This window comes from Oncorhynchus gorbuscha, linkage group LG25 (assembly GCF_021184085.1).
Source record: "Oncorhynchus gorbuscha isolate QuinsamMale2020 ecotype Even-year linkage group LG25, OgorEven_v1.0, whole genome shotgun sequence".
In the NCBI taxonomy this organism is placed as follows: Eukaryota; Metazoa; Chordata; class Actinopteri; order Salmoniformes; family Salmonidae; genus Oncorhynchus; species Oncorhynchus gorbuscha.
Window position 1 is genome coordinate 36,959,469 of NC_060197.1, and position 23,537 is coordinate 36,983,005.

At 40.6% G+C, this 23,537-nt stretch overlaps 1 protein-coding gene across 5 annotated transcripts; it reads left to right on the forward strand.

Annotated features, from left to right (window-relative positions):
• Positions 1 to 323: 323 nt before the first annotated feature.
• On the forward strand, positions 324 to 12,358 carry LOC124014547 (receptor-type tyrosine-protein phosphatase eta-like). 5 transcript variants are annotated; one of them, XM_046329672.1, is made up of 13 exons: positions 324 to 837; positions 2,112 to 2,207; positions 2,305 to 2,388; positions 3,195 to 3,283; positions 3,575 to 4,160; positions 4,373 to 4,630; positions 4,859 to 5,116; positions 5,397 to 5,520; positions 10,032 to 10,180; positions 10,559 to 10,819; positions 11,106 to 11,375; positions 11,576 to 11,673; positions 12,016 to 12,358. In XM_046329672.1, the coding sequence occupies exons 3-13, from the start codon at positions 2,358 to 2,360 to the stop codon at positions 12,106 to 12,108; spliced, it is 2,217 nt and encodes a 738-aa protein (XP_046185628.1). In that variant the 5' UTR covers positions 324 to 837; positions 2,112 to 2,207; positions 2,305 to 2,357; the 3' UTR covers positions 12,109 to 12,358. The 5 variants fall into 5 exon arrangements, with proteins under 5 accessions (XP_046185628.1, XP_046185630.1, XP_046185627.1 ...); XM_046329674.1 differs by having other exon boundaries at positions 324 to 737; XM_046329671.1 differs by having other exon boundaries at positions 324 to 2,207.
• The last annotated feature ends 11,179 nt before the right edge of the window (positions 12,359 to 23,537 follow it).

A 23,537-nucleotide genomic window follows, 5' to 3' on the forward strand; every position in this document is an offset into this window, starting at 1 on the left:
TGGATTATGCAAGAACCACAGGTGGCCGTGGCACCTTTAATTGAGGACGGGCTCATAGTAATGACTGGAATGGAATATCTGGAATGGTGTCAAACGGCAAACATGGTTTCTATGTGTTTGATACCATTCCTTCTATTCCAACTTTTATTATGAGCCGTCCTCCCCTCAGCAGCCTCCTGTGGCAAGAACTCTATTAGTGGTTTTGGCTCCAAATCACATTTTATACGTCACATACAGATTACGGCAGGTATAAAGGTGCTGTGAAATGCTTGTGGGAGCTCCCTCAGCAGTTCAGGACATTATCAGTTAATGACGACAAACAGTCAAGTTATAAATAAATCATAGAAGTAAGAGGTAGTATTCATGGTAATAATGGACTATTAGTATTTACAAATATAAAGTGGGTAGTGTCTTGGTCACGCAGTGGAATAACGTTAAATTGTATTCTGTTGGACTTCTTGAGAACCCATGCTTAATTTCTTCAGTCGCCTGAGGTCTTAGGGGCGCTGTTACCTTCAACACCGCGGTGGTGGTGTGACTGGACCATTACCCGGTCATCTGTGACGTGCACACCAAGGAACTTGAAGCCTTTGAACCTCTCCACTGCAGCCCTTCACCCCGTTTCCTGTAGTCCACCATCAACTCCTTGGTTTTACTGTCATTGAGACCGAGGCTGTTTTCCTCGCACCTCTCTGCCAGGACTCTTGACCACCTCCCTGTAGGCAGTTACGTCGGCGGTAAGGCCCACCACTATCGTATCGTCAGCAAACTTAAATGGTGTTGGAGTCATGGGTGTACAAGGAGTACAGAAATGGGCTGAGCACTAGTAATTCGCGGGTGAGCTGTTTGTTCACCCACACCCACCTGCGGTAGCTAAAGATCCATCCGCAACCACCCGACTCACTATGCGATAAAGTGAAAATCTGAAGCCAGCACTGGACCCAAACCCGCAAATATGGAAAATGCGCAGTAGCCTACAGACTGCGGGGGGGAAAAGTGGACAGGATATCAAAAATAGGTCTATGTTTCTGTTTGACATTTTTGCCAACTCTCAGGCCGTGAAACACTAATCACGGCACACCTTATCTAACGCGCATTGAAAAGTACTGATTTTATTCTTCTAATTAGGCCATTATAGTCAGTGCATAAACTTTTCAACTGTGCTCCAAATCGTTTTGAAATCGGAGCATCTGCGACTGCAATTGAACATCACGAGCGAAAATCTACCCTGTCTTGCTACAACGCTGAAATGCGGAACATTGAAGAATATTATTTGTGAAGTTATGTTAAGGATCAAGGGGATAGGATGCATGTTTTAAAGAAACACCGCTCAAGATTAGAGTGGAAATGAATGGCGTTAGAACCTTTATCGCTGAGTTTAAAACTGTTAAAAAAAACGTATGTAACAATGTTGTCAACAAAATTAGGTTGCTGTTACTCCAGCCCCTATTGCAGAATGCAGCCTTTTGACAGCATATTTAATCCACACTTGCAAAAATGTTTTTGGTGATTGGCATTTAGTCTGTGACAGACCCAGAGTATGTTTTAGCAGGGACGTTTGGTACAGTGACCTGATTTGGAACTATGAAAAATAATTTCGTCAAACAGATTATGAACCCAAAAGTGTCCATTTTATGGGTGGATAATAAATAGAAACATAATTTAGTTTAGTGTGTAGGGGCAGATTTGTCATCTTCGGGATATTTGCTATATTTAGTCTGATCAGTGGAACAATTGTCATTCTTAACAATGAGCAACAATATAGGGTCATTCCTGTGCTTGTCATCAAGAACACTACTGTTATTCCCCACACTTATTTTATAGCTCCACTTCCCAATGTTGCCAGTGTTATCACATTTGAAATCTGATGTGACAACTTGTCTTTGTAAATTAATTATATGAGGCTATGTATTTTTGCAGCCATTCATGGACAATTTTGAATAAGTCATACAGATAATCATGGGATATTAAATGCTCTAGGAATCAAATATAATTTGACATGTTAGGGGGACTCAACTTGTTCACGTCAATATGTTTTCCAATAATACTCTGAATACTCCAATGACACTCCCTGTGAGTCTTCTCCCTCCATCCCCTCATTCTGAATGCAGTCCGTGTGTCCATATTCAAATGAGAGCCAGACGTTGCCTGCACAGGTGTTAAGATCACATGCTGCGTCCGCAGTTGGTTTGTTCTCACTCCTTTTGGTAAGTTTTGGGATATTGATGAACCTCTTCAGTTCATCTTGGATACATTTAGTGGATTTCAACAGCTGTTTGTCTGATTTAAATGTATTCCCGTGAGAATATCTAAAACGGTAACCAGAACAAAGAAGTCTGAATCGTTCCAGTCGAAGGATGGGCAGGATTCAACACCTGATATTATGGGGTGAGCTCAAGTCTTGCGTTTCACAAATGTATTGTTTTTCATGTGTTGATTAAAGGTCTACAGAAAGGTGAACCTTTTTAGGGTCTAAAAAACAAACAATCATTAAGTAAGTTCTACCAACAAGGGAAGCAAAACTAACATGGAAAGCAGATATTGTATTTGGCAGGTTATTAAAGCAGAAAGAAAGGCGCAAGAGTGAGAATTGTTTCATTCTTTTTAATAAAAAATGTTCAAGTGACATTTACAATGGATATTCTGTTTGGAAAAAATGTATCCCAAACTTCCTGGACTAGCATTCCCTCATATGCAAACTCATGCAAAGACATCCCATCAAACAAATCTAATGGCACCCAGTTGTAGACATGGAATAACAGTGTCAGTTTACTTACCTTTTGAATCAATAGTGCTGATTTTGGAACAGTTTTGCCTTCTAGATCACAATGAACACGATTACATGAGCAGGGGGAACCTGATCCTAGATCAGCACTCCTACACTGAGACACTTGATATGGCCCCTGATCTAGGATCAGGTCCCCCGTGTCCATGTAATTATAATCAATATGATCTAAAAGGCTAAATTAATCCTATATCAGCACTTATATTCTGATATGCTTTATGAGTATGGCCCTGAATGATACACAGGTGCTAAAAATCAGTCAAATTTTAACATGACTTTTAGCCTTGCATTATAAAGTTTGCTGAATAGGATCATTGATTATCATACTGAAACTGAAAATGACTGGAAGCTGTATATGAATGTTAACTCTAAATCATATTCAGATTTCTTCCTCGTTCCCTCCTCCCAGCTGTGTTGGTGGTGTGTTGTGTAGCTGAGAGACAGTACTTCTTCCAGTCCAACTCCTCCACTTGGGAACAGGCCAGGCTACACTGCCAGGTAGAACACTAAAATATGGAAACATCTTTATTGTCCCCATGGGACACCTTTCCTGGACACACAGACTTCTTGTACGCAATGTAAAACAGCAGTGTCCAATGTGTGCAGGCTTTTGTCAACCGCAACCTAGCTTTAAAACGCCTGGTTAAACCAGTGACTCGATCGAGGACAATGATTAGATGATGATGTTATCAAATATTATTGCTGGACTGGAACAGAAGCTGGCACACATTGTGGCCCTCTAGGACCAGTACTGACCCAATATACCTGATATTATCCTTGTCCTATTAGGTGTGCTACAAGGAGATGGTGAGCCTGACCCCTGAAAACATCCAGCAACTTGCCCAGAACCTGACCTCTTCTTACTGGATCGGCCTCCGCAAAACCATGAACAACGGCTCCTTCCCCTGGTCCCGCTGGTCCAATGGAAACCCCCTCGCCTTCCAGAACTGGTACCCCGGTCGCCCCATACTCTCCAAGCCCAAGAATCCTGTGAACATCTTTAACAACTACTATTCCACCCCCCCCAATTACTGTGGGTGTTGCTGCACCAATAACAGCAACTCTACCAGTGTTCCCCCGGTAACTACTGTTAATAGTAGCTACCATGGTACGAACTTCACAGAAAAGGTAAACATGACTGCATCGTCAACGACGACACCAGCCGTGACAAAGATGACGTCTGTCATGACGGGATCAACGTTCTTTCCTGGAGTTACTGGTGCCATCAATGGCACCAATATGACTAGTGGGAACAATGGGACGAATGAAACTGAGACAGACTTGTACATTGAGGAGCCTTGCATAGCCATGCTCAGTTTTGGACTTTGGTTCGATAAAATCTGCTCAGAGCTTCTTCCTTATATCTGCTATGAAGGTAGGGGGTGGTTTAAAAAAGATAATATGAATGTTTCTGATTTACTGTGATGTTCCCTTGAAGTGGACTGAGATGTTGATGTTTGGGGTGCATAACTTACTGATAAACATATTGATGTGTTTTCTTTGACTTGCACCCTTTCCCCCCTCTTTCTCTTTCCCCCTCACCCCAACCCATCCCAATCAAAAACCGCACCTCACCTGTGTATGTAGACCGTTTCTACGGTGATGCCACCATGCCCAACAAGACACTACACAGCGCGACTCTGAGCTGGACCCGTGGGCCTGGTGACATCAGCGGATACAGGATGGAGGTCAAGTCCACTGACTACAACCTGACCCTAAACCACAGCAGTCTGAACCAGACCTATGACCTTTCTAACCTCACCGCCGGAACCCAGTACAGAGTCCAGGTGTTCCCCATTAAGTGTGGAAGAGACCTCAACCCACAGAACGTCTCCTTCTACACCAGTGAGTATGGGGAATACCACCAGTAGCAAATGTTAATGTTGAATAGGACCACTACAGCTGCTGTTGTTGCTACTGTTCCACTACTTCTAATACTAGTAGTTGTAGAGATCCTAGACAGATATATTTGTGTACCGGTAGATATTTATTATGATATTACTGTAACAATATGAAGACATCGATATCAATGATGACGATTATGCTAACTACTGATCATGAATTCTCTCTCAGAGCCTGGCGTGATCCAAAAACTCAATGTCGCCAATGTCTCAGAAACAAGCATCTTCCTGACCTGGTTCGCTCCTGAGGGCAACCGTGACTTGTACACCATTCAGGTGAGGGGTGAACCCGACCTGAAAATGACCACACGCACAGAGAGCGCCCTGGTCAAAGGCCTGATACCAGGAGGGTTGTACACGTTTGAGGTCAATGCCGAGGTGGAGGACAAGTCCATCGAGGGAGATCGGCTGGCTATCCCCTCCTACACCAGTGAGTCAGAGCACTGTTGTTGTTTTTCCTATGCAAATGTTTAACTTGTTTTCCTAGAGGAACGTTTCCATAGGGGAAACTATAAATAATAAGACATTCTGTTTCAAATTCCATTTTAATTTCATTCCATTGAGAAAGTTAATGTAATTTGATTTGAAAAGGTCAGTTTTATACATTTATATTTGGAGTTAAGAATTTGTTCTTAACTGACTTGCCTAGTTGGATAAAATCAAAATGTTCAGTGCAGCTCACACACACTGATCTCTCCTTTCCCCTTCAGAACCAGGAATGGTGTCAAACTTAAAGCCGACTGCTCTTACTAATGACAGTGTCGAATTCCAATGGGAACGGCCGACAGGTAACACCTCTGGGTACAGAGCGCACGCCTGGAGAGAAGAAAACGGGTATGTCGGCTGCTATAGAAACATCAAGTATGTAGGCTGCTATAGAAACATCAAGTATGTAGGCTGCTATAGAAACATCAAGTATGTAGGCTGCTATAGAAACATCAAGTATGTAGGCTGCTATAGAAACATCAAGTATGTAGGCTGCTATAGAAACATCAAGTATGTAGGCTGCTATAGAAACATCAAGTATGTAGGCTGCTATAGAAACATCAAGTATGTAGGCTGCTATAGAAACATCAAGTATGTAGGCTGCTATAGAAACATCAAGTATGTAGGCTGCTATAGAAACATCAAGTATGTAGGCTGCTATAGAAACATCAAGTATGTAGGCTGCTATAGAAACATCAAGTATGTAGGCTGCTATAGAAACATCAAGTATGTAGGCTGCTATAGAAACATCAAGTATGTAGGCTGCTATAGAAACATCAAGTATGTAGGCTGCTATAGAAACATCAAGTATGTAGGCTGCTATAGAAACATCAAGTATGTAGGCTGCTATAGAAATGTTATCAAGTATATAGGCTGCTATAGAAATGTTACCAAGTATGTAGGTTACTATAGAAACGTTACCAAGTATGTACACTGCTATAGAAACGTTACCAAGTATGTGGGCTACTATAGAACGTTACCAAGCATGTTGTTTACTATAGACATGTTATCAAGTATGTAGGCTGGAACTCAGGACTCCCTTGAAAACAGTGGCAATTGTTACTGGGTGCAGTATCCTGGCTAACTAAATAAAATGAATGAATGAGGAGACTATAGAAACTGTATCCAGTATTTTTGGCCGCTATAGAACGTTAACGAGTCGTAGCTAAAAACAGATAAAATGATTGGTCACATGCACATGGTTAGCAGATGTTATTGCGTGTAGCAAAATGCTTCTAGTGCTTCTAGTTCCGACAGTGCAGCAATAAATAACATGTCATCTAAAAATTCCACAACAACTACCTAATACACACAACTCTAAGTAAAGGAATAGAATAAGAATACGTACATAAACTCTGCAAAAAAAGAAACGCCGACTGCGTTTGATTTTCAGCAAACTTCACATGTAAATATTTGTATGAACATAACAAGATTCAACAACTGAGACATAAACTAAACAAGTTCCACAGACGGGTGAAAGATTAGTGGAATCTGAGTAGCTGGACAGGTAGGATGACTGACGGTGAACAGGTGGTCAGGTGACAGAGGAATGGGTGAGACTGAGGCAGGAAGTCCTTTAACCATAAAGTGGTATATTTACTGGGTAGTGTAGATTCATGGATGCACAGAACTTCTGGATTAGACAGAGTTATGGAAGAGAAAGCAGCGAGATCAGGCCATGGCGGTTTCCTCCTTTTATGGAGTTGAGATCTGTCGGACATTTCCACCTGACGTAATTAAAGCGGCCCTAGCCCAGCTGAGCAAGTGGCCATGAATTAAATTATTCTTCCACCAACTCCATGGGCCTTTTCTACAATGTGACTAACAGAAATGGAATAATGTGGCCCTGAAGAAGGGGGGGGTCAAAATCAAAAGTAACAGATTTGCCAGTTCTTGCTGTGAGATGTTACCCCACTCTTCCACCAAGACACCTGCAAGTTCCCGGACATTTCTGGGGGGAATGGCCCTAGCCCTCACCCTCCGATCCAACAGGTTCCAGACGTGCTCAATGGGATTGAGATCCGGGGCTCTTCACTGACCTTGGCAGAACACTGACATTCCTGTCATGCAGGAAATCACGCACAGAACGAGCAGTATGGCTGATGGCATTGTCATACTGGAGTGTCATGTCAGGATGAGCCTGCAAGGAAGGGTACCACATGAGGGAGGAGGAAGTCTTCCCTCTAACGCACAGCAACAAGCTCAGTCCATTGAACACGTTAACGCGCACAACGATCCCCGGGACCACCCATACGTAGAATGTATGCACACATGACTGTAAGTCGCTTTGGATAAAAGCGTCTGCTAAATGGCATATTATTATTATTATATTACAACAAGCTGAGTCCAATGATGCTGTGACACATCGCCCCAGACCATAATGGACCCGCCATCTCCAAATCAATCCCGCTCCAGAGTACAGGCCTCTGTGTAACGCTCATTCCTTCGACGATAAATGTGAATCTGACCCATCACCCCTGGTGAGACAAAACCGCAACTTGTCAGTGAAGAGCACATTTTGCCAGTTCTGTCTGGTCCAGTGACGGTGGGTTTGTGCCCATAGGCGACGTTGTTGCCGGTGATTTCTGATGAGGACCTGCCTAACAACCGGCCTACAAGACCTGAGTCCAGCCTCTCTCAGCCTATTGCGGACAGTCTGAGCACTGATGGAGGCATAGTGCGTTCTTGATGTAACTCTGGCAGTTGTTGTTGCCATCCTGTACCTGTCCCGCAGGTGTGATGTTCGGATGTACCGATCCTGTGCAGGTGTTGTTACACGTGGTCTGCCACTGCGAGGACGGTCAGCTGTCCATCCTGTCTCCCTGTAGCTCTGTCTTAGGCGTCTCCCAGTACGGATATTGAAATTTATTGCCCTGGTCACATCTCCAGTCCTCATGCCTCCTTGCAGTATGCCTAAGGCACATTCACACAGATAAGCAGGGACCCTGGACATCTTTCTTTTGGTGTTTTTCAGAGTCAGTAGAAAGGCTTCTTTAGTGTCCTAAGTTTTCATAACTGTGACCTTAATTGCCTACCGTCTGTAAGCTGTTAGTGTCTTAACGACCGTTCCCCAGGTGCATGTTCATTCATGCGTGTAGGGGGCAGTATTTTCAATTTTGGCTAAAATACGTACCCATTTTAAACTGCCTATTTCTCAGCCCCAGAAACAAGAATATGCATATATTGTCAGATTAGGATAGAAAACACTCTAAAGTTTCCAAAGCTGTAAAAAAAATATTGTCTGTGAGTATAACAGAACTGATATTGCAGGTGAAAACCTGAGGAAAATCCAATCAGGAAGTGTCTCTTATTTTGAAACCTCTCTGTTCCTATGCATGCCTATCCTCCATTTAAAGGGATATCAACCAGATTCCTTTTTTTCTGTGGCTTCTCTAAGGTGTCAACAGTCTAGATATAGTTTCAGGCTTTTATTTAAAAAACTGAGCGTGAAAGATCACATTGCGTAAGTGGATAGGTGGGGGCTCTCAGAGTGAGTTTTGCGCTACAGAGTAAAGCGGACATTGTTTCTCCCGGTGTTATTGAAAAATCTACACACCTGGTTGATATATTATCGAATTTATATTTTAAAAACAACCTGAGGATTGATTATAAAAAACGTTTGACATGTTTCTGTGGACATTATGGATATTATTTGGAATATACGTCTGCGTTGTCGTGACCTCATTCCTTTGGATTTCTGAACATAACGCGACAAACAAACAGAGGTATTTTGGGTATAAAAATAATCTTTATGGAACAAAAGGAACATTTGTTGTGTAACTGGGAGTCTCGTGATTGAAAACATCCGAAGATCATCAAAGGTAAACGATTAATTTGATTGCTTTTCTGATTTTCGTGACCTAGATACTTAATGCTTAGTGTACATAATGTTATGTCATGCTATCGATAAACATACACAAACACTTGGATTGCTTTTGCTGTAAAGCATAATTTCAAAATCTGAGACGACAGGTGGATTAACAAAAGGCTCAGCTGTGTTTTGCAATATTGCACTTGTGATTTCATGAATATGAATATTTTTTAGTAATATTATTTGACTGTGGCGCTATGTTATTCAGAAAATGATCCCGCTAACGGGATGGGTAGCGTCAAGAAGTTCATTAATTGTTTATGATTCATTGAACAAGCATGGGAAACAGAGTTTAAACCCTTTACAATGAAGATCTGTGAAGTTATTTGGATTTTTACGAATTAATTAATTAATCTTTGAAGGTCAGGGTCTTGGATTCATTTTTTGCTGAGTTCAGAAATAAATTGATGAGCAATGACAGAGCGGCATAGGCAAGATGCAATAGATGGTATAAAATACAGTGTGTGTGTGATATATATACACACACACACACACACACACACACACACACACACACACACACACACACACACACACACACACACACACACACACACACACACACACACACACACACACACACACACACATATATTAGATGAGTAATGCAAGATATGTAAACATTAAAGTGACTAGTGATCCATTTATTTAAGTGTATGTAGGCAGCAGCCTCTCTGATTTAGTTATGGCTGTTTAACAGTCTGATGGCCTTGAGATAGAAGCTGTTTTTCAGTCTCTCGGTCCCAGCTTTGCCATTTGACTTTCTACTGCTAATTCTTTCATAAATAAACAGACCCAACTGTTGCGTCATGAGAACAGTCAGAACATGCATGTAAAAATGGCATGCAAATTCACATAGAAATGTAATGTATAGAACACACTCCATTACCCTGCTTTATGGAACAGAGAACAGACTCTGAACTACAGTGTATGACAAGGACGCATGTGAACAGGATTGACACAAGGCCATTGTTTATTTTGAGTATAGAACGGTTGTCATATTCTGGAAGAATCTGACAAACACGACTCTGACGGTGGGGAACCAGTCGCCAGGTGCCAAGATCTGGCTGAGCGTTGTGGCACTGGTGCCCGACGGATCGGTTGAGGGAGAACCCAGCCAAGCGATTGGCCGCACCAGTGAGTATGGACACATGTTGATGGTGTAAGGTGAAATTACCCCTGGACACACTGATCGGGGGTCAGTTTTGCATTTCCCCCACTAATGGTTAAGGTTGGGGAGGCGAAGCTGATCCTAGACCCGTACCTAGGGGAAACTTCTCGCCGGAGTGACGATAATGAGGCATTAGTTCATTGAGAGGGTGGTTGATTAGGTAGTGGATTTAATTGGTGGTTGATTGGTAAGGTGGATAGTATTTTTGTGAATGGTGTATAATAACTGAATATTATTATAGCAATAGCCTAATCATTTCACACTACCATTAATATTCTCAATTTGTCACTTTTATATATTTTCCTTGTGTCACATTCATCCTTCTTTCCCTTTCTCCCCCATAGCTCCAGGTGAAGTTGCAAACTTACTGCTGGACATTACTGAGGACACCATCACAGTGTACTGGACACCTCCTCAGGGAAACTACGAGACATTCAGTGTTCAGCTCAAGCTAAACTCTTCTAACGAGGAAGTGGAAACAGAGAATACAACTAACAGTCAACTCTCATTCACCAACCTAAAGGCAGGAGCTGAATATTTAGTGACAGTCACCACTCTGAATGGGTATCTCAAGAGTCACCCAATTTCCACTGCAAATTTCACTCGTGAGTTACTAGTTAATCTTTCACTCTTTAAATAGATGAACACATTCCATCAATATTGATACATAGCAGTAGTATAAAAATACAAGAAAGACATTTAGACTTTTATTGTTGACATCTAGTCGATAGTATTCTTACAATGTACAGTACAGTGTCAAAGGGCAACAGCTGATGTGAATTTGAAAAGCTTTTGACCTTTGAGAGGTTTTGCACTTTGAAATGTATGATTTTCCCTTCTAATTTTAAGTCACTCCTCTTTTTATCGTTCTTCCCTGTCTCCTTCCCTTAGTTCCTCTCCCACCGCAATCAGCCCAAATCGATTTCTTCAATAAGAGTCATGTCACCCTGTCATGGAAAGCCCCCGTGGCATCCCAAGGTGTACAAATAAAGTACCTGGTGAAATACATAACTGAATTCTGGAATGATACGCAGACGTACGAGACGCACACAACCAACTATACATTTCATGAGTTGCATGCTGGGACCAATTACACCTTCGAAGTACGAGTGAAGGCGGGAACCCAGGAAAGCCAGCCTGTCCAAACATCACAGACCACAAGTAAATTACTCACCACATCAGACATATTTACATGTTGTTGAAATATCTTGCTTACATATCTAATAATGATCGGTGACAATGTTTGTTGTGGGTGACCTTTCTTCATCACTCCCTTACATTACATCTTAACTCACATGGATCTCTCTCTCGCTCGCTCGCTCGCTCTCTCTTTCCTTTCTCTTCCCCCCTCTCTCTGCCAGGTGCTACGGTGAGAGTTCGAACTATGACTATGGCGTGTTCCTCCAGCGAACCTTCCATCTGTGAGGATAGCGGCACACGGACAGAGGTCCTGCAAAATGTGAGGTCATCACAACATCCTCCAATCACAGTACATTCATCACCAGATCCTCCAATCACATTACATTCATCCCCACATCTTCCAATTACATTACATTCATCATACAATGAATTGGTAAAACAACCACATAGCAGGATAATTGCAAGAAAAATATTTTTGTAAAAAGCTGCAATGAGCAACAGTAGTTAGTGAGAATATAGAGAAAAATACGTACAGAAGAACAGTGTCAAATGTTTTCCTCCATCACATACTGAATAAATCAAAATGAATATATTGTCTTACACGTTGAATACAAAACAAGTTTTTGTTCTGTATTTTTATGTCTGTACTTTTTTGTTACAGTTGATTAGCCATTTCCGCAAGTGGTTCAGCAAGATGGAAAATGAAACTTTGATTGATAAGGTGTTCTGGGAACTGGAGTGGCGAGGGGCATAATTACACACACATACCACATACCATCTATTCAATATCATTTCTTAGTCAAGATTAAGATGAATTGTATTTTGATAATAAAAAATGATAACAATAGATAAATTAAGAGTTGGATGTGTGCCAAGAATGTATGTGTTTTGAATTTCTTGTCTATCCTTGTTTTGCTTGTTTTCAGGAAGTAATGTATGTTTTACAAATGCATTTTAGTAAGGTATTTTCTCTGACCAAATGACTGAATAAAAGGCTGACTGTCTTGGTGTGCATTATATACAGTATATATATCTTTTTTTTCTTACTAGTGTTTTTGTTAAAACTAGATTTTTGCAACTCGATCAAGAAGGCACCTGATGTTAAGGACGAATATGTGTTGGAAGTTGGTTATTCAATTCAACATCTTTGCTGGATGTTGGACCCCCAGCAAGCATGTGACATAATAGTTTTTTTAATTCATTTTTTATTTAATTGGTTGGCCATGTTAGGCGGGGCAGTGGATTACTTTTTTATGGTTGCTCAATGTTAAATTAAATTGTATCCACTCAGATCCATTGATGTCCTTCCTATAGGTAGTTGTAGTTGTTAATTACTATAGTTGTCTATTAATAGAGCTTCGTATCTATTGTAATAGACAGCTATAGTAAAACGGCTATAGTGCGAGGTAGAACCTTCAGAATAAGCTGGCATGTGGCTTGCTGACACTTCCTGTTTGAGAGACAAGGCAACCTCCAGAGTAGTTGACATAATGCGCGCTGATGGGAATAGTCTAAAGTCGGAATCGAAACAGGAAGAAATGTGATACACGTGATGCACAAACATAACAGCAGAGAAGAGGCTGTATCACATCAGGCTTGTGATTGGGAGTCGACTGTAAGAAGGAAGAGGTTGGAACGGCTAAGCGTGGGGTCCAGTCAGCAACATAGGTTGACCCCCTTCTAGACAGTAGACACTTGGCAAATACATATGTCAAAGAAGAAAATGCTTTAAAAAAAATGGTTTTTGCATAACCTAATTCGTTGAACAGGGTTGCTCAAAAGGTACTAAACACTGGTGCACATATCTGTGTCTGTCCCATTTCAGAGAGGAAGAGAATAGGAGAGGACACAAAAAAATAGTTGGGAGGATAGCAAAGGACAAGAGGGCAAGGGACAGGTAATCCTTCACACTGTGTCACAGGTTGTGCTGTCTGGTTCAGTCTGCTTTCCAACAGAGACAGGGAGACAAATTCACCTTTCATCAGCACAATACTCAAACACAAGGCTAAATATACACCAACGTTGCTTACCAAGATGACATTGAATGTTCCAGTTTTGATTTAAATCGGCTAAACAATCTATAGTAATCTAAAATTGCCGTTTTAACAATGATCGACAACCAACTTGACAGAGTTTGAAGAATTTTCAAATGAATAATGTGCAGATATTGTACAATCCAGGTGTGCAAAGCTCTTAGAGACTTACCCAGAAAGACTCACAGCTGTAATCGATGCCAAAGTAATTCTAACATGTATTGACTCGGGTTGTAAATACTTTTGTTAATGAGATATTTCTGTAATTCATAAAAATAAAAATGGGTGAGAAACTCTATTTAATCCATTTTGAATTCAGGCTCTAGCAAAATGTGGAATAAGTGAAGGTGTATGAATACTTCCAGAAGGAATCAATATATATATATATATATATATATATATATATATATATATATAAAGTGTTTTATTTGTTCAATTGTTTTTTAAAACAAATATCCTTCCACTTAGTTGATGAAAAAAAATGTAATCCCACCTTGTAACACAACAAAATATGATTGAGGTCAGGGCTTTGTGATGGCTACTCCAATACCTTGACTTTGTTGTCCTTAAGCCATTTTGCCACAACTTTGGAAGTATGCTTGGGGTCATTGTCCATTTGGAAGACCCATTTGCAACCAAGCTTTAACTTCCTGACTGATGTCCTGAGATGTTGCTTCAATATATCCATACAATTTTCCGTCCTCATGAAGCCATCTATTTTGTGAAGTGCACCAGTCCCTCCTGCAGCAAAGCACCCTCACAACATGATGCCACCCCCCGTGCTTCACGGTTGGGATGGTGTTCTTAGGCTTGCCAGCCTCCCCTTTTTCCTCCAAACATAACGATGGTCATTATGGCCAAACAGTTCTATTTTTGTTTCATAGGACCAGAGAACATTTCTCCAAAAAGTACGAATTTTGTCCCCATGTGCAGTTGCAAACCGTAGTCTGGCTTTTTTATGGTGGTTTTGAAGCAGTGGCTTCTTCCTTGCTGAGCGGCCTTTCAGGTTATGTTGATATAGGACTCGTTTTACTGTGGATATAGATACATTTGTACCTGTACCTGTATAGATACAACGACCCTAAGTACACAGCCAAGACAACGCAGGAGTGGTTTTGGGACAAGTCTCAATGTCCTTGAGTGGCCCAGCGAGAGCCCGGACTTGAACCCTATCGAACATCTCTGGAGAGACCTGAAAATAGCTGTGCAGCAACGCTCCCGATCCAACCTGACAGAGTGTGAGAAGATCTGCAGAGAAGAATGAGAGAAACTACAGGTGTGCCAAGCTTGTATTGTCATACCCAAGAAGACTCAAGACTGTAATCGTTGCCAAAAGTGCTTCAACAAAGTTTTGAGTAAAGGGTCTGAATACTTGCATAAATGTGATATTTCCATTTTTTATTTTGCTTTGTCATTATAGGGTAGTGTGTGTAGATTGAGTAAAAAAAATTTTTAAATACATTTTTAGAATAAGGCTGTAACGTAACAAAATGTGGAAAAGTCAACGGGGCGGGTCTGTTTGATGTGGACTGTGAGGGCCACGGACCCTAAATGTGTGAGGCCTAATGCCAAACACATGGTACCAAAAACCTCCGGTATACACCCACTTATGGGACCCGTTTAAATCATCACCAACCTTTTAGAACTTTTCATTGAAGTAACTAAAACATACTCAACTCCCACCCTTGTAGATATTGCAATACTATTGGTAGTTATCTTGAGGGGGAGGGGAGTGTGCTCACGCATTGAAACTCTAGGCATCAGTATCACATTATATAGAGATGTTTCTGTATTGGCAGCCACACTTGTAATATACTGAATTGTCTCAGATGAAATTTGGTATTTTATTAGGATCCCCCATTAGATTTTGCAAAAGCAGCAGCTACTCTTCCTGGGGTCCACACAAAACATAATACAGAACATCATTAGACAAGAACAGCTCAAGGACAGAACTACATGTAATGTGACCTTGGTATGCACCATGACCATCACCACTATAAACTGCCAATAAATGGTTGGATAAAGATAAGTGAAAGGACATATACATGAGTCTATGGCTGTCCCTGACTAAAAAAATATCTTGTTGAACCGAAAGTTCTTTCGACCAATTTATTGAACATTTTTAAACTTGTATTTTTCCGTATATATACACACCCTATGTGTTTGAATAAAATCAACTTTATTCATTTGAGCTTGTCTGATGCTTAAAGCTTACGGTTTGATGAAATAAGACAAATGCATCGAGAGTGCGCCACGAGATATAGATAAAAAGAAGAAAAAAACCTTAACTGTTCTCATTCTGGCTTTGACAGATTCTGATGTTACTCTCCAGAAGTTGCCTTTGGTAGGCTACACGTGGAGTCGGCCAACTTTCTCATGTGGAATGACAAGTTATTTGACCATTTCTACCAATCTGCGTGCCAGTTATGGTTTTTATATGCACATTTTCATTAAACAGTTTAATTTCATTTATAATAACGGCTTCATATCTCAAAATCATTGCATTGTGTTTAATAACATTTTTATCCAATTCTAAGTTAAAATTATAAACCTTTGCCAAATATGTAAAAATAGCCTGCATAGAGCCAAAAAATAAAAACATTGCCATTTGCACAAGGGATACGAAGCAGTGCTTGACTTTGGCAGGAGCTCACCGGAGCTGAGTAACCTCACCTCAAACGTTCTACTGCTTGAGCTCCTGTCATCAGGGCATGACATTTTTCCCTTTCACACTGAGTGGTTATGGGAAGGGAGATAGCTGGAAAGTGTTTCTAATGCATTGAGGAACTGTTGTCATTTTCAATGGATGTAAAAATAGACTTTGTTTGCTTGCTGTTTGAGTTGAAGAAAACATTACTTTGAGAAGCTCCACAGGTCATTAGCCGTGGTGCATTAAGCCAATCAGAAACACAACCAGACCCCCAAATGGACACTTTTATATGCACCAAGGTAAAGACAGTTTTAGGTTGGATATTTGCCTGTAGTTTTCCTTACATCCACCAACAGCAGTTAGGGACCATCAACATCGTGACAAATCAAACATTTCAAATTTCAATAACTTTTTAACCATTACTCCTGACACTTTCAAAACAGGTTGTAGCTAACCCGATGGCATAGACACACATTGCACACCCTTTAGTTTGTCCATTTTCATCTCACATGGTTTTACATGAATTTCACTGGTTACCCCCACCTCCATTTTCATCTCACATAGTCTCTCTGAGACTATCACAGTGCAGGTGCATTTATACGGAGACTTGATTACACACAGGTCGATTGTATTTATCATAATTAGTAATTTAGGTCAACATTGGATCATTCAGAGATCCTCACTGAACTTCTGGAGAGAGTTTGCTGCACTGAAAGTAAAGGGGCTGAATACTTTTGCACGCCCAATTTTTCAGTTTTTGATTTGTTAAATAGTTTGAAATATCCAATAAATGTCGTTCCACTTCATGATTGTGTCCCACTTGTTGTTGATTCTTCACAAAAAAATACATTTTTATATCTTTATGTTTGAAGCCTGAAATGTGGCAAAGGGTCGCAAAGTTCAAGGGGGCCGAATACTTTCGCAAGGCACTGTAAGTATGAAACATTTCACAGTGTTAACTTTCTCTTGATCCCTGGTTGATGTACATTTCAGAGCCTCTTCAGTGTGGATGGGGTATAGCAGACATTAACCCTGGTTGATGTACATTTCAGAGCCTCTTCAGTGTGGATGGGGTATAGCAGACATTAACCCTGGTTGATGTACATTTCAGAGCCTCTTCAGTGTGGATGGGGTATAGCAGACATTAACCCTGGTTGATGTACATTTCAGAGCCTCTTCAGTGTGGATGGGGTATAGCAGACATTAACCCTGGTTGATGTACATTTCAGAGCCTCTTCAGTGTGGATGGGGTATAGCATACATTAACCCTGGTTGATGTACATTTCAGAGCCTCTTCAGTGTGGATGGGGTATAGCAGACATTAACCCTGGTTGATGTACATTTCAGAGCCTCTTCAGTGTGGATGGGGTATAGCAGACATTAACCCTGGTTGATGTACATTTCAGAGCCTCTTCAGTGTGGATGGGGTATAGCAGACATTAACCCTGGTTGATGTACATTTCAGAGCCTCTTCAGTGTGTATGGGGTATAGCATACATTTTCAACAACAAAGACTGCACTTCCAGTTTGTGTTCTTTACTCCGTTGAACTCTTTAGTCTTCATTCCTAGGCACAGCACATGGGATCACCGTTGGCATGCCAAACATTCAATCAAAACAAAACAAAGCGTAATACGTTATAAATAATATCAAATATCAATGCAGTATGACGAATGACGAATTAGCCATCCATTGTGTTATATCATAAATTGTCTTACATGGCGTCACTGTTCTCAAAAGATTATAAACATGATAAATAAAGTTACTAACCCAGTCAGTCTTTGGGCTACATCAAGGTTATTTATCAGTGGCACACATGAAGCTGTTATTGGCTTTGTTTAACTCTGAAATCATAGGCATGAACTGAACATATGGCTGTCCCATACAACCACATACAAATAAAGATTTTACATTTACTTTGAATTAAATGGCATTTACATACCAGACATTTTTAGTATATCCTCAGCCCTTTCTTTTCGCAGTTGCTCCATGTGTTTTTGAAGGTTCCACATCAATTTGGGAGGGGATGTTGGGGAAGTTCTGTGCAACTTCCTTGGCCATCTACACCAAAAAAATAAAATAGAGTTTTTGACCTAATTGTCACATAATAGCTAACCGTTGTCGTGTCTTTGGCTATGCCGGATTAAGTGATATGTCATGGTATTCTATAAAATAATTTCTCTGTAATTAATATTACCTTATTAAACTAATCATGTAAATGTAAATAACTTGAAAGTCGGGGCACCACGAAATAATGTTTATAGAGCTGTTATCTTCCAAATAAACTCTTAAAGACCTGGTAGTCTTTTACATCAGTAGCAGTCAATTATTTATCGTCACCTTATTCAGTCTCATCTGAAAGTTGTAAATTCTTGGTTATCTTCACAAACCCTGGCTAACCCTGTTGAATCAGCAATACAAAATTTGGTTTAATTATTTATTTACTAAATAATCCCACAGAATTACATATACAGAGAATGTATCATACATTGATTATAAATTATGTCATAAAGAAAAACGTCCCTAGCGGACGGAACAGATATGACGGCTGGTTACGCAAAGAAAGGGTTTTGGGTTTTGAATGAAAGAGCGGGAAGACTGAGTAACAAAGGGAGAAGCTATGTTATCGTAAATAGAGAATCTTATGCATTCTAAATAACTACCCATTTGGAGAAAAAAAAATGCAAGGAATATTTACTCTGAGCTGCGGCTTCAATAGATTGGTCGTAGATGGAAGGCCGTGTTCCTCAACAGAGATCTTCCTTGTCCTCTGAAGAATGTCTCTGGTGGTAAACTGGATACATTATAGTATCGTTGTTGTGTGTTAGACTGGATACGTTGTCCGTCCTTTCCTAGCCCACGTTTACAGTTGCTGCGGCTAACTCAATCGGCTAGAAGGTATCACTTCTTTAGTGAATAAGAGTTCAAAGTTCATACCAAGTTGCCATACTTTAAGCTCATGCTATATTCTGGCTGGTATAGTCGAAATTCATCCTTTCGGCGTGTTGATCGTCATCTTCACATTGAAATTCGATTCTAAATTCTTTAGGTTCTTGTCGTTCAACCAGAGCTCACACTGAGGTTGGCTTAGTTCTGTAGGTGATCTTGCCCTTTTAACGCAGGGACCGCAAGTCCTCACGTCCTTGGAACAGAATATTGAATTTCCGTCAACGGGTTTATATGGTGGTGAAGAGAAGGGCGTATTTCATAGTTTACAACTGATGCTTGTTCACTTGGGCGGGGCCACTGAGTGAGCAGAGTTTACTCTATGACAAACCAATTCTCTCATTTTAGAAGCTAAAATTACATTTAAACTGCACAACAATTCCATGTGAATCTGATAACTAGAATGTGTATACTTTCCAAGATACGATTTATGTCATACCATCATTAGTAGTAATGTCTCAGACAACAACTGATCTGACATCATATTCATTAAGTACCAATGCATGTTTTCAACTGGTTGGATTACCAAAATATGGTTCCATTTCCCACCTTTTGATGTTACCAGACTCTATGTTAACAAAGGCTTTCCAAGAGTCAACTCTATAAAGTAGAGAGAGAAGAGGGAAAGGTCAAGGCCAATGTCAAGACACCATTCATTATTGAAAATATAACTATCAAACCTGCATTACAAAGACCCCGCAGCTGAAGGTGTCCTGCTGCATGGTGTGAGTTATTTACCCTCATTTCCACTTTATGTCCGCCCAGTCGTCTTTTCCATGGAAGGATCTTCTCATTTTGAAGTATTCTCTTTATGTAAACATAATGGAATTCTGATTAGTTATAGGCAAATGAATACACAAGCCAAATTTGTATGCTGTTTTCCTTATATTCCTTATAATCTAGTAGTAATTTATTACCTCTTCATTAGTAGAGGTAAGGCACTGAACCATTTACAGGACAATAATAAAAGTAGCATTTTGGATTCAACCATAACACAGAGTGAATCAATGTATAGTTTGTAGACTTTAAGAAAAAAATACTAATTGACACTTTCATCAGTACGTGCTTAAAGAAAGTCAAATCACAATGATCACAGGTGACGGTGCCCACCAACTCTATGACAATAGAGAATGAATTGTAAGCCCCAAAGTGTGTTTGTCAAAATAATATCTGAAAATGTCAGTTGAACATAAATACTTCTATTTGCAATAGCAATGTATGATCTATGCAGTTGAGGAATATTCCATGTACCAACACTACATGTAGGACGGACATAAGACATTCCCATGTACAGTATTTTTTTATTTCACCTTTATTCAACCAGGTAAGCCAGTTGAGAACATGTTCTCATTTACAACTGCGACTTGGCCAAGATAAAGCAAAGCCGTGTGACACAAACAACAACACAGAGTTACACGTGGAATAAACAAACGTACAGTCAATAACACAATAGAAAAGTATATATACAGTGTGTGCAAATGAAGTAAGATTAAGGAGGTAAGGCAATAAATAGGCCGTAGTGGCGAAATAATTATAATTTCGCAAATAAACACTGGAGTGAGATGTGCAGAAGATGAATGTGCAAGTAGAGATACTGTGGTGCAAAGGAGCAAAATATATATGTATAAATTAAATAAATAAATAACAATATGTGGATGAGGTAGTTGGACTTTTCTATTGTATTTACAGATGGGCTACGTACAGGTGCTCTGCTCTGCTCTGCTCTGATTGACGATGCTTAAAGATAGTGAGGGAGATATGAGTCTCCAGCTTCAGTGATTTCTGCAATTCGTTCCAGTCACTGGCAGCAGAGAACTGGAAGGAAAGGCGGCCAAAGTAGGAATTGGCTTTGGGGGTGACCACTGAAAATCACGTAACACCATGTGAGATGAAAATGGACAAACTAAAGGGTGTGCAATGTGTAGGCTCACTGAGTGGACATTCTGAACCTAGTTTGAAGTCATTAGGTGACATGACCAAGGAGCTATTGAAATTTTACATTTTGGAAAATTCATGTAAAACCATGTGAGATGAAAATGGACAAACTAAAGGGTGTGCAATATGTAGGCCCACTCAGTGGACATTCTGAACCTTGTTTGAAGTCAGTAGGTCAAATGACCAAGGAGCTATTGAAATTAGAATGTAAAAAAGGTTGTACTTTGTTTACACTCCCTAACTAATTCAACTAGGAATACAAAATGCTGCTCACAATTCCACATTTAATAGCTTTAGCTTTGGAAAGCGAATTAATGTCCAACTCGTGAAAATAAGACGTGCAATGTTGTGCGCAATTTTTCCAACATCATGACACTTATTTGGAGTCTGTGGTTCAAGTGGTTTGAAAGCATGAATATCCATCTTGAAAATGTCTTTAACTCGGTTTCATATGCATACATTTGCGCACAGGCCAGGAAGCCTATTAGCCTACTTCTATGCATGTGCATCCTTACTCCGACAATGAAAACGGGAAGACTAGAATAATATTGAATACATTAACAAATTCCCAGGAAATTATAGGAATTTCTACTGGTGATATGTAATGAGTCATTGATATACACTTACAATCAAACGCAAACAATTTACACAATTAAGTTGGCGGGAGAAAGCGCATTCTGGAAAGAGAAGTCCATTGTGCATCTGGGCATGGTCAATCGAGGTCTGCATTGGCCATGTATCACTTACGGTGGGTGATACAGCCTCAGCAGAAGTCAGGGCATTCATTCGCCTCAGCAGAAGTCAGGGCATTCATTCGCCTCAACAGAAGTCAGGGCATTCATTCGCCTCAACAGAAGTCAGGGCAGTCATTCGCCTCAGCAGAAGTCAGGGCATTCATTCGCCTCAAAAGAAGTCAGGGCATTCATTCGCCTCAGCAGAAGTCAGGGCATTCATTCGCCTCAACAGAAGTCAGGGCATTCATTCGCCTCAGCAGAAGTCAGGGCATTCATTCGCCTCAGCAGAAGTCAGGGCATTCATTCGCCTCAACAGAAGTCAGGGCATTCATTCGCCTCAAAAGAAGTCAGGGCATTCATTCGCCTCAGCAGAAGTCAGGGCATTCATTCGCCTCAACAGAAGTCAGGGCATTCATTCGCCTCAGCAGAAGTCAGGGCATTCATTCGCCTCAACAGAAGTCAGGGCATTCATTTGCCTCAAAAGAAGTCAGGGCATTCATTCGCCTCAACAGAAGTCAGGGCATTCATTCGCCTCAACAGAAGTCAGGGCATTCATTCGCCTCAACAGAAGTCAGGGCATTCATTCGCCTCAACAGAAGTCAGGGCATTCATTCGCCTCAACAGAAGTCAGGGCCTTCATTCGCCTCAACAGAAGTCAGGGCCTTCATTCGCCTCAACAGAAGTCAGGGCATTCATTCGCCTCAACAGAAGTCAGGGCATTCATTCGCCTCAACAGAAGTCAGGGCCTTCATTCGCCTCAACAGAAGTCAGGGCCTTCATTCATACTTGCGCTTTGCGGAGCAGTGCCGAGCTGTTGTCAAGGAAGTGAGTTTGTTTTCTACAGGATGTACCGCCCTATACAGAGCCCTCCGCATTGTTACAAAATGTAGAAGGCGCGTGCCGATGTGGCACTGAGCTCGATGTGGCTTATGTCTGCCTCTGGAGGCTCCGCAATTGCATCACACCCTCCATATGGAGCCTCTGAACACATTTCTGGATCAAGCATAAATTGGTTTTTAGTCTAGGCCTCCGCAATGGATTAATCAGTGGTTCTCAATCCTGGTCCTGGGACCCAAAAGGGGGCACATTTTAGTTTTTGCCCAAGCACTACACACCTGAATCAAATCAAAGCGTTTTGAGTTGATCATTTGAATAAGCTGTGTAGTGCTAGGGCAAAAACAAAAATGTGCCCCCCTTTGGGTCCCAGGACCAGGATTGAGACCCAGTTGATTAGTTCACTGAGATGGGCGCAAATAAAAATAGATTTGTTACTGATAGACTAAAACAATCTTGGTTTACCAACAGCCTAATGACTAAACAATCGACCAGTCGACTAATTAGGGTCCACCCTACTTGAGTCAGAGAAAATGTGATGCACACAAATAAATCCATGTTTTGTAGACAAAAATATTCGTACTTGGTGACAATTTTCTATTCGCAGATTTATAATGCCAGTGCATTATAAAGTTAATAAATATAGACATACATATTTATATAGGTAGATACACAGTAACATATAGGTTGATTTAAACAGTAGTGGAAAAAGTACTCAAATGTCATACTTGAGTAAAAGTAAAGATACCTTAATAGAAAATGACTCAAGTAATAGTTACCCAGTAAAATGCTACTTGATTTTAAGTCTGAAATTATTTGCTTTAAAATATATTTTTATTAGATTTTTTATTTACGGATAGCCCCCGGGGGCACACTCCAAAACTCAGACATTCATTTACAAATGAAGCATTTGTGTTTAGTGAGTACACCAGATCAGAGGCAGTAGGGATGACCAGGGATGTTCTTTTGATAAGTGTGCGAATTGGACCATTTTCCTGTCAAATTGTAACAAGTACTTCTGGGTGTCAGGGAAAATGTCTGGAGTAAAAAGT

What these genes read in the sequence shown, in the direction of transcription:
- LOC124014547 (XM_046329669.1), top strand. Translation starts at nt 2,358, where the DNA reads ATGGGCAGGATTCAACACCTGATATTATGGG. An exon ending in CCAAGCGATTGGCCGCACCA is followed by an intron (nt 10,181 to 10,558) that starts GTGAGTATGGAC and finishes TCTCCCCCATAG; the next exon opens with CTCCAGGTGAAGTTGCAAAC. An exon ending in TTCCACTGCAAATTTCACTC is followed by an intron (nt 10,820 to 11,105) that starts GTGAGTTACTAG and finishes TCCTTCCCTTAG; the next exon opens with TTCCTCTCCCACCGCAATCA.